At 41.1% G+C, this 10,749-nt stretch overlaps 1 protein-coding gene across 1 annotated transcript; it reads right to left on the reverse strand.

Moving 5' to 3' along the window:
* Positions 1-990: 990 nt before the first annotated feature.
* Positions 991-8,742, reverse strand: Mrps30 (mitochondrial ribosomal protein S30). The gene is made up of 5 exons (XM_052743323.1): positions 7,473-8,742; positions 5,974-6,119; positions 5,271-5,376; positions 3,374-3,550; positions 991-1,354 (listed from the first exon to the last, which is right to left on the reverse strand). The coding sequence occupies exons 1-5, from the start codon at positions 8,044-8,046 to the stop codon at positions 1,038-1,040; spliced, it is 1,320 nt and encodes a 439-aa protein (XP_052599283.1). The 5' UTR covers positions 8,047-8,742; the 3' UTR covers positions 991-1,037.
* Between the last annotated feature and the right edge of the window lie 2,007 nt (positions 8,743-10,749).

Genomic DNA, 10,749 nt, shown 5'->3' on the forward strand with positions numbered 1-10,749 from the left:
CATAGACAAACATTCAGAAAAAAATAGACACGCAAATAAATCTTACAAATATATAAACAAGTGATGTCAGACCTCGAGCTAAAGAAACTTTTCGCTCCCGTCCATTCACCATGTACTGAATGCCTACATCTGATCTTAGATTCCTGAAGTGAATCAGTGACAAAAGCACCCCAGGGTCAATGCTGGCAGCCTTGCTTTGTCCCAGCAGGGTACCGCTTACACATCCCACTAACTGGGATTGACTAATTAGACTCTACCATTAAAGTATCCTAGTCATATTTTCTAATTTTCATTCCTTTTTAAATAAAGATAAAAAAAATATTAAAGCCTTAGTTTAAAAGAGTGTGTAAAACAGCAGCCCTATTTTGAAGAATGCCATAAAACTCTCATTATTAACAATTAAAAAGAAAACCAATAAAAGATATTTAATGGTTTTAATCTTATTTGTATGAGTATTTTGCATGTGTGTGTTTATGCACTTGTATGCCTGGTGCCTCAGAGGTCAGAAGAGGGCTTTAGGATTAGGACATGAAAGGTTGTAAGCCCCATTTAAGTGTAAGTGCTGGGAATCAAACCCAGGTTGTCTGGAAGAGCAGTCAGAACCCCCTCTCCGGCTCCCCACTGAATTACCTTTTAAATACTACAATACAAGGTATTAAAGATAGCCCAATACTGTTATTAGTGATATGTAAATCTATTTTTCCTTTTAAAGATTTAGAGAAAGAAACAGACACATGGGAGGGGGGAAGGGGGAATGGAGGGAGGAAGGGTAGGACATGTGTGGAGGTCAGAATACAACTTGCTAGAGGGTTCTTCTTCCACTCAGTGCCTCCTAAGCCATATCAGCTGAATCACTTTTAAATCACCATCGTTACATCTAAAACTAAACCTTTCAGTAAAGAATCTGAAAATTCAAGGTTTAATGATAAGTTAACATAAGAAATGTTGTTTTTCAAAAAAAATCCATGTGTTTAATAACCGACAGTTACAGAATTCTTAAATGATTTTATTTTTCCTCTGGTGAAATTGAAATATCCTCAAGGTCCCAGATCAAGTGCTTTCTCCTGGCTTCCCAACAGCTGCGTCCTGTCTTCTTGCGGTTTATTTAGAAGAAAGTCAACTATCTGCAGGAGAACATCATCATCAAAGCCTTTCACATCGTTATCTTCCACTGTCTCATAAAGAGGCTTACTCTGTGTCCCCCAACATATATTCTTACGAGGGTTATTTTGATCAGCTTGTACAGTCAGTGCCAAAGTGTTTAACTGGTAGCAGAAAAAAGAAAAATATTTTCCGTCTGTGATCACGCCCTGGGAGACAAAAGGTCGAGTAACATCTGCTTCGCTCCAGAATCCTGTAGAAGAAAGCAATGTGGGGCTTTACACATGTTGATCTATTTTCTCAAAACAAAGCAAAACCCTCTGAAAACCCTGACCTACCAAGGCCCTGAGATTTCGGTTCCCCTGCTCCTGCCACCAACACTACGTTCTTTCTATATTAATGTTTCCTCCCTTCTAGAGTCCCCCAACTTATGATCCATCTTTTTCTACAACTTTAACCTTTAATAGCTTCCAACACTCACTTAGTAATTGAAGAACTTTTACCTACATGAATCCTGCTGCATCTCCTATCAACTTGATGGCTTTGAGTATGCTCGGAAAATGTCCACACCAGCACCACGTAAAACCCAGTATCCGTTATGACCATTTATTTCATCAAATATAAATACATACACACGCTCTCCAAATCTTCAGGAAAAGTCTAGGTTTCTATGGTTTTAACACCATGCCCTTGGAGAATCCAGTGTGTTTTGAATGTTTTGAAAGAGCTTTAAAGAATTGCTGTCACTGCCTCCGGTGTCTCAGGTCCTAAGGTTTCCAGGATGTCTTAACGCCTTATCTACTCAAGTTTTCTGTCTGGTTCTTGTTCTAGACTAACAGGTTTAATACTTTTATATATACTGCCATAGCCAGGGATCAACTTACCATCTCCACGTGTATAATTCATATTTAGTCCTTCATGGAGACATCTAACAAACGTTATTGCTCAAATGCAGTAGGTAACAGTTTATAGTTCATGAGCAAACAGTGCCACTGGAAGGTATCACTCACCCTTCCTGACTATCCCAACCCCACCTCCTACCATCTTCCCTTCCTATTAAAGAAATATAAGCCAATAATGAAAGCATAAACTTGAAATGCATACCTACAAATGAAAAAGGAGACTCCAGTAAGAACAATCTATATTAAAATTCCTCCTAGGTTATTGTGCAGAATTAATCCAGTTCATATTTTGTAACTTCAGGCTTTGCAGCAGAACCCAAACACCTCACACTGGACTCAGAAAGAACAGGATCTGCTTGGTAATGCCAGTCCTTGGTCCAAACTCTAGCCCCGAAAGATAAAGTCCTACATGATACAGTTTCTCCCTTCTGCCATGCTACTGCACAGCATTCTCCTTGCCCTTTCTTTACCGGCCTCTACAGGTCCGGCCTCTCTGCCGTTCCTTAAGTACTTCAAGCCTGTTCTCACTGCAGGGACTTTTTTGGTTATTCTTCTGATCTCAATGTGTCTTTCTTCGACACTGCACGAATAGCTCATCCAGGCCTGTCTGAAAGTCATTTCTGGACATCTTCCCATAATGACTGTATTCAAATCAATTTTACTTCATACCTCACTTATAACCACCACCCAAAAATCATTATACTTCTTATGCTGGTATACTTTTCTCATAACATCACCACTCTGAAAGGAGTACATGATTATCTGTCATTCTCCACTGCATTAAAAGCTGCAAGAGAGTCAGCTCTGTCTGTTACTCAACACTGTATTCAAATCTAACAATGCTGACACAAAAAGCATTCAAGGCCTGGTGAGACAATTTGGTGGGCAACACGCTGGAGAGCCAAGTTCGATTCCTGGGAATACTCAATCCACAGAAAGTTGCCCTGTCGCCTCCACATGTGTGCCGTGGCCCATCTACTGAGGGAGAGCTTCCTAATTGGAATCTTGACTCCCGTATCACTTTCTTTACTACCTCGAGAACTTTACAAAGTGAGAAAACCTACAAACAAATATTTGACTTACTCACCAGTAGTTTTTGAAATGTTTGAAAAAAACACTAGAAAATGTTTTTGTCTGCACAAGAAGTAATCACAGTAAAAGATCAAGAATATTCCTCATGTGTACTTGCAAATTTCAAATGTAAAATGTATTTCATTATGGATTTTTAAATAACTGCATTTTGTATCAATGTAAACTTTTCAAAATGTTCAGCTCTAGGTTGTGTCTTACCTAAAGAAAGCAATCTGAGTAATTCTATTCTCAACAAGTTATACTTTCAAGAAGGAAAACTGCCCTAACACTGGGCTTACCTTGGTACATAGCTTGAGCTCCGGTCCAAGCGAAAAGACTTGCAAGGGCATTAGCTCTAAAAACAACTTCCACCTGCTCAGCTTGGTTTAGTTTTAACAGCTTATCTCTATGTAAACGGTCAGGTAACAAATGAAACTGGGTGTGACCATAGCAGCAGGGATCTGCTGTTTTTGAGCCTAATGGAAAGAAAAACATTTCAGATGAAATGACAGCAAGCAGATGCCCGAAGGCATGGGTTAGCATTTATTTCAAGCACATCTTCTTCAAATATCGTATGCCCGGTACTCAAAACACATAAATGGAAATGCCTTACGTATTTTCTTTCTTTCTTTTTTTTTTAACTGACTAAGGTAAAGTTACCTGAAAACATTTTCCCAACCTGCTCATTATCACAAAGCTCACCAGGGCTCAAAATAAGCTGGAAGGATACACAGAGAAGGCATTTAGAATTCTTCAGTATTGAATTTTGTCAAGCCTTTCAGTCATTATTAAGAGCTATTGCAGTAGCCCTTAGCGTGTACACTTTAGGAAGGTCTGGGGAGCACAGGGCTTGCTGTGGAACCCTAGTGACTTGAGTTGAATTCCTGGAAGCCACACTGCATTAGAATGTACTCCACAAGTCACTCTCTGACCTCCATATTTGCCCTGTGGTACCAATACCCCCACACTCAGAGTATGCACACACATTCACAATAAAAAAATAACACAACAAAAGAACTTCCTTACAATTAATGCAATAATAATATCTTCGTTCATTTTATTAAAAAAAAGACTTTTTATACTACATTTCTAAATAAAAAAAAATAAGAAGCTCATTGGGCAGAGTGCTTGCCTAGCACACAGGAAGCTCTGCCTCGATTCTGAACATACATAATAATATTGGCATGGTGGGACATGCCCTACCTCTAAACTTAGCATCAGGTATCTGGGGGCAGGATGAGCTACAGAGTTTCAAGGCCACCTGTCACTCCACAATGAGTGTCAAGGTAGCCAGGGACAAAGAAAGTAAAGAAAAAGAGCAAGAAAAGAAAAAGAGAAGCAAAACCAGAGGATAAAAGAGGAGGAACGAAAAGGAAAAGGAAAAAGAGAGCTAAGGCAGAAAGGACTGATGGTCCAGCTTTCATAAAACACTGACATGCTCCATTTCATTGTTAAAGTAGTTTCAAAAGAATTCCCCAGGCACTAAGACCAAGTGGCTGAGAAACAACTAATAAAACGGCCCAGAGGACTAACATAATGCTTTCGTAAAGTCTTCACTGGGGCCTCTAGGAACTAATAAGCATATGGAAAGGACAAAGACAATCGAGGTGCATTAGGGCAGACATGAGGCCTGCTAGTGCTTGAACTCCCAACGTATTAACTACCATGTGTAAAACAAACAGGGTGCTTCAATAAAATGCTATTCATGATCCCAAGTCCAGTTCTAAACATACAAAACACAAACTACTTTTTTCCATATAATAAAAAAAAGGCCTAGCAAGCATAACAGTTTTTAAAGGTTAAACATGGCTAATTCAGTAGACGCAACAAAACGTTCAAATGAAGACCCAAAGTTTTCTCCAATTGTCATTCACGTTACAATACCTTGAGACTATGAACAGTATTGCTCATAGCCATCAAACTTCTTAGTTTTCAAGAATTAAATCTGTGCTGGGTATGGTAGTGTACACTTCTACACTATGGAGGCAGAGGCTAGAGGGCTCCTGCCACAAGTTCAAGACCACCCAGGGCCACACAGTGACTTCAAAGCCAACCAAGCTACACAAACGCTGTCTCCATCAAAAACAATAAAATATAATAATTCAAATTAAATTAAATTCAAACTAAAGTTAAAGCATGCTTTTACTTTTCACATTTTGAATACATTTACGGATCGATACGTATGGAGAAACTTACCAGTAAATATGGAGTTTTCATACTGCCGTTTGAATAATGGAAGCTTGTCTGGTTTACATTTCATAACAGGGATTTCTACGGGAATGGAATAATCCAATGGAACAAACTTAAAGAATAAGAAAACACAAAGTGAATTCAGAAACATTTGTATCTACTTCATTTACAATTACCCTAGATTTAACATTTTTCCAATGAATTACTTCTTACAAAATGATCTGATTATACAAGTTGAGAATCTCTGAATCAAAATGCTAGGGACCAGAAGTGCTTCAGACTTCAGTGTATTCACAGTCTAGAACATCCATAGAGTCTTCAGGATGGGCATTCCCAATTCAAAACTCTGAAATTCTCTGAGTTCTAGAGTGTTTCAACCACATTGTCTAAAGAGAAGTGCTCACCTACACTAACATTTACTGATGGGCCCAAAGTAGTCGCACATAGAAAAAATTTTTAAATCCTGTTGTCATATACAATTATAAGTTGATTTTACCACACTGATGCCTTACATATTCAAAATTATCTGACCTTCATAGAACACACCATACACAATCAGAAAGTTGAAAAAGATTTCCAGATGAGTTGCCATCATAAAACAAACATGGAAGGCAAGAGATCTATCCAAAATACCTCATCACAGTCACCTGATTACCTGATGGGACTATAGCAATGCTTACACCTCACGCCAACAGGTACAAAACCTTACCTCAGGCAGTTGCTTAGATATTCTTATCTGGTTGTGTGGTTTATCATTTATTTGGTATCTTAAAGCATCAATATGACCTTTTCGATGACCAGCAGGAATCCTTTCTTCACCACGATGCCAGTAAAAGTCAACAGGGCGCTTATAATCTATTAAAAGAGAAAACTGGTTATTCATTAACTTAGTCATACATGTTAAGACTGGCATGTCTAAAATATATACATATAAAAATTACAGTGATGTTAGGATCTGGGTTACAGCACTCAAAACTTCATTATGATAGACACTGTAATTAACAGGGTTACTCAGTTAATAAAGATGCTCAAATGACTGACGACACCACTCACCAGAATATAGTGAGAACTGTTCTATGAAGCACTAACTTCACTTTTACAATTACTCTAAAGAGTACTTATAAATCCAATCACTACCATTTTATACAAGAACTTTGATCTGAACAAAGTTAAGCTTTCTAAGCCACCAATGGCGAGGTAGTCAAAAGTTATGGTGTTTTCCTAACACCACTTCCTTCATAAATGAGGAAGGGAAGTAATAGAGACACTACAAGGTTCAGATCAGCACACATCTACAGCCATGGTAGAATTAATTCAGTAAATAATAAGACACCCTCTGGACCATAGACATAAATGAATTACAAACACATTCTCAGCTGGGGTGTAGCTCATGATAGAGTGTATTCTTGTCCCTGCGTTCAATCCCCACCACAGCCATCCCATCAGACACAAACAAACAAAAACATGATTTATACATGACTTTTCATATCCACACTGAACAAACACAAGTTTCTGTTGCCTGGGCCTAAATCTTGACCCCTAAACCTACCAGGTATTGGGTGGTAAGACTCTAGCAACACTTAACCTGTGTCTCTTTAACTCTTCATTTATACAATGAATTCATGACATCTACTGTGTTACTGTGAGGATTAATTAGTTGCCATTTAGAAAATTTGGAAAAAGGAAAGACAGAGTAATTGTTAAGAAAAGGTTAGGAATTTTAGCTAATATCTATTATTTAACTTTCACAATTCTATGACCAAACAGTATTACCATGACTCTCTCATCTGAAATTAAGGCAAAGTACCAGAAGTTGATGTTTTAAACAGTATTACCTTGATTCTCATCTTTTAGTTAAGGCAAAGTAAGAGAATGTGGATGTTTGACCTATGGTCACCAGCTTTCCTGGGGAGGAAGGAGTCAAAAGACAACCCCAAGCTGCTTCCACTCAAGAACTTTTGGCTGGACCGAGAGAAAAACCAGGTGAAGGCATGGAACAGTGATGAACTTCAGCTAAGTCTAAATTTTTAACAAGTAGTCGTGGGCAGGGCAGGCCACGAGGAACTCGGCCTGTAAGTCCCAACGCACTGAGCGCTACTAAACCAGCTGGGAAGCCTGGAAGCCACAAGGACAGGCATAGCAATCCTCCGCAGGCCTGCCCCACACCGTCCCCACCTCCTCCAGGCTGGGTGGGAGTCCCAAGCTCACCGAGGGCCGCAGTGGTCAGGACAGGGTTGAGTGGGGCGAGCAGGTTCACCAGAGTCCCCACCAGGTGGTCCAGGACCGGCGAGGCGAGGGCCTGGCGCTGATCGAAGAGGCGCCGGCGCCGGCCACGCCGCAGGTAGACATGCTCCTGCAGGATGCAGTCGCAGACGGCGGCGCGCAGGGCCGCGAGGTCGAGCGAGGGCGGGGCCCGCACGGGCGCGGGCGGCAGGCCCGAAAGGAACACCGCCTTGGTGAAGCCCTGGTACCAGCGGTCGGCGTTCAGGGCGAAGGTCTGCGGATACACCACGTACTTCTTGAACTGCATCTTGGTGAGGATCCGTATCTTCTCGTCCACGGACGGGGCGGCGTGCACCGCCGCCTGCCAGCGCTGCACCCGCCGCAGCCGCGCCGCCTTGCTGTCGGCGGTCATGGAAGCCACGATCGGCGGGTACCGCGCGGCCGGCGTCGCCACGGTCTCTGCATCGCTCCCCTGGGTGGCCGGGGCGGAGGCCTCGGCAGCGGCCTGGAGGGACAGGCCCCGGCGGGGCACCAGCTTCCAGTACCTGGCCGCCGCCATCTTGGTTCTGCGAACCCGGAACCCGAGGTCGACGCTCAGGAACTGTTCCTGCTCGCTTGCCGTAGCGACCAATCGCTTCGTGCAGACGGGTGCTCGGTGGGTTGGTGGTGCGCTGCGTCGTTTAGTTTGCAGCCAATCAGCTTGCTCCTGAAGTTTATGCTACTCTTTTTTTTTTTGAGTATTTGTGCGCGACAGGACTGGCTTGTGTCTGATGTTTTCACACGGCTGATGCTCTGAAAAATGAAACAGTTGAAAGGAGTCGCTGCCTGTAGGTTGTTTTAGGGACTCGCAATCTTCTCACCCTCAGACATTTAGAAATACCCTCCCCCTCAAAGAGAACCTTTAAATCCGTCCAGTTCTTAGTTTCGTTCTTGTCTCATACGGCCTTCCCCCCGCCCCACCCTGTTAGAATTAGAAAGTGATTTTAGGAAATACAGCATCTCTTTATTTATGCATGCTAATTTTAAAGGTTATGCCAGCATCACTTACCTGTGAACTTCAGGAAAATTGTTTCATATATTCTTCTCTGATAATAAAAGGTACTATAATTAATTTTGCAACGAGGAAATGTGCTTTTACTTGAATTTATCGGAGGATGTTGCATGGCCAGAGTACCACTCTTTGTAAAGAAACCAATTGAGCAATGGCCTGAGTAAGAAATGGGGGACTCTTGTAAATATTAGAGAGGGAGGCCCCAGAAGGAGAAACAAAAAAAAAATCAGAAAACAAAAACATTAGAAGAGGAGGAGGAGGAGGAGGAGGAGGAGGAGGAGGAGGAGAAACAGGTGCAGAGATTCTGAAATAGTAGCATAGCCTGCAGATCCAACAAGTATGAAGGCCACGTGAAGTGAAAAATGAAAAACAAAATGATGATGTATCAGGGCCCCAGAACATAGCCCAACTGACTCCATGATGGAAGTACCATTTAGGTCATAAAACTCAGCACACAGACAGTACAACCTGCCAAAATGAAAACAAAGACCCACTCCACCAAAGTCCACAGTTCTGAGAAAGTCTATAAATGTCTATAAACCTTGCTTTTCTTGTCTTCTGTATTTCCACTTCTGGCTAAAACCTTTCTTGTTAACTGAACCCAGAACATGGTTTTTGTGCTTAAAAGCTCACCCTGAGAAAGGCTCAGTGCTACACTGGGATCCTGAACACCCTGTGGAGTCACCACCTGGTAAATAAAGACTTTTTATTGGCCTAAATCCATGTCTGAGTAATCATCTTAGGTGGCTATCCCACAACAATGGGGAGGTAATAGGAATTGGGAAGAGAAAAGAGTTAAATTTAAAGACTTGTAGACACATTGCTTATATTGTTAGGACTCTGGCTAAAACTCTGAGCAGCTAAGAAGCTGTTGAACTCAAATGTCATAATGCAATTTAATTTTTTTTTCCTGTGTATCTATTAGCATAGACTGCTTAATTGGTGAGATATTCTTATACTTCTGAAGAGTGGAAGTCCAAGAGGAGGGTACCACTGTGGTCAGAATCTTGTGAGGGCTTCTTGACTTGCAAACAGCTTCACATAGTGTAAAGAAGGCATTCTCTGTGTTTTTTCTTGTATGAACATTAATCCTGTTATTACAGATCCCTGTCCTTTTCCTTTTAAATATACTGTGATTACTTTTGCAAGTACAATCACACTGAAGCTTAGAGCTTCGACATGGGGATTTGGGGGAAGATGTAATTTCATCACAGCCTCTCTCTCTCTCTCTCTCTCTCTCTCTCTCTCTCTCTCTCTCTCTCTCTCTCTCTCACACACACACACACACCACACACACACACACACACACGCATTGTGGAAGGTTGAATTAATTCACAAATAGTTAAATGGTCCATGAACATATTGCCATACTTCCAGAAATACAAGGAATGGATTATTGATGTGTGTAATAACCTAGATGTATCACCTAAAATTAGACATGCATTTTAAAAAATACCCAAAGGTTACATGTTGCATTGTTTCATTGTTATACCATTCTTGATATTGTCAAAAATTACAAAACTGGTAGACTAATTGATGAGTGGCAGACATTAGGGGGTCCCTGTGGTAAGAGGGAAGTGGTAAAGGATGTAAGAGGCAACATAGCAATCCTTATGGCAGCTGCATTCTCTGTTTTGATTGTATCAATATCCCATTACTGTTATTGTATTATAGTTCTGAAAGCTGTTACCATCACAGGGAATTAGGTAAAGGTGCATGAAACTGTACTGTAGCATTTCCATATTCTGTATTTAAATTAAAATTTTATTTAGGAAGTTAGAAGGAGCTATTAGACATAGAGGACCAAGAATATAGCCCTGTGGTAAAAGCATGTGTGTTATGTATGAGGCCTCGGGTTCAATATCCAGCAAAACACACACACACACACACACACACACACACACACACACACACACACACACATTAAAACTTAAAGATTAAAAAATAGGGGCAGTCACCACACCTAAGTTTGATCCCAGAATCCACAAAATAGAAGGTGAGACCAATCCCTGCAAGTTGTTCAAAGAGCCGAAGACTGTCGAGTAAGCCTTACGCTCATTTGGGGCACATTCCCAATTTAGATGATATCATAAACTTAGGACACATGCCATTGGGGGGAAAATGTACATGCTACAAATAAAAAAAATGTGACACAAACTTAGAAACAACTTTCCTACACTCATGACACACACATGCAAATAAACGCAATGC

This window comes from Peromyscus californicus, unplaced genomic scaffold, assembly GCF_007827085.1.
Source record: "Peromyscus californicus insignis strain IS unplaced genomic scaffold, ASM782708v3 Scaffold_18__1_contigs__length_77618521, whole genome shotgun sequence".
Lineage (NCBI taxonomy): Eukaryota > Metazoa > Chordata > Mammalia > Rodentia > Cricetidae > Peromyscus > Peromyscus californicus.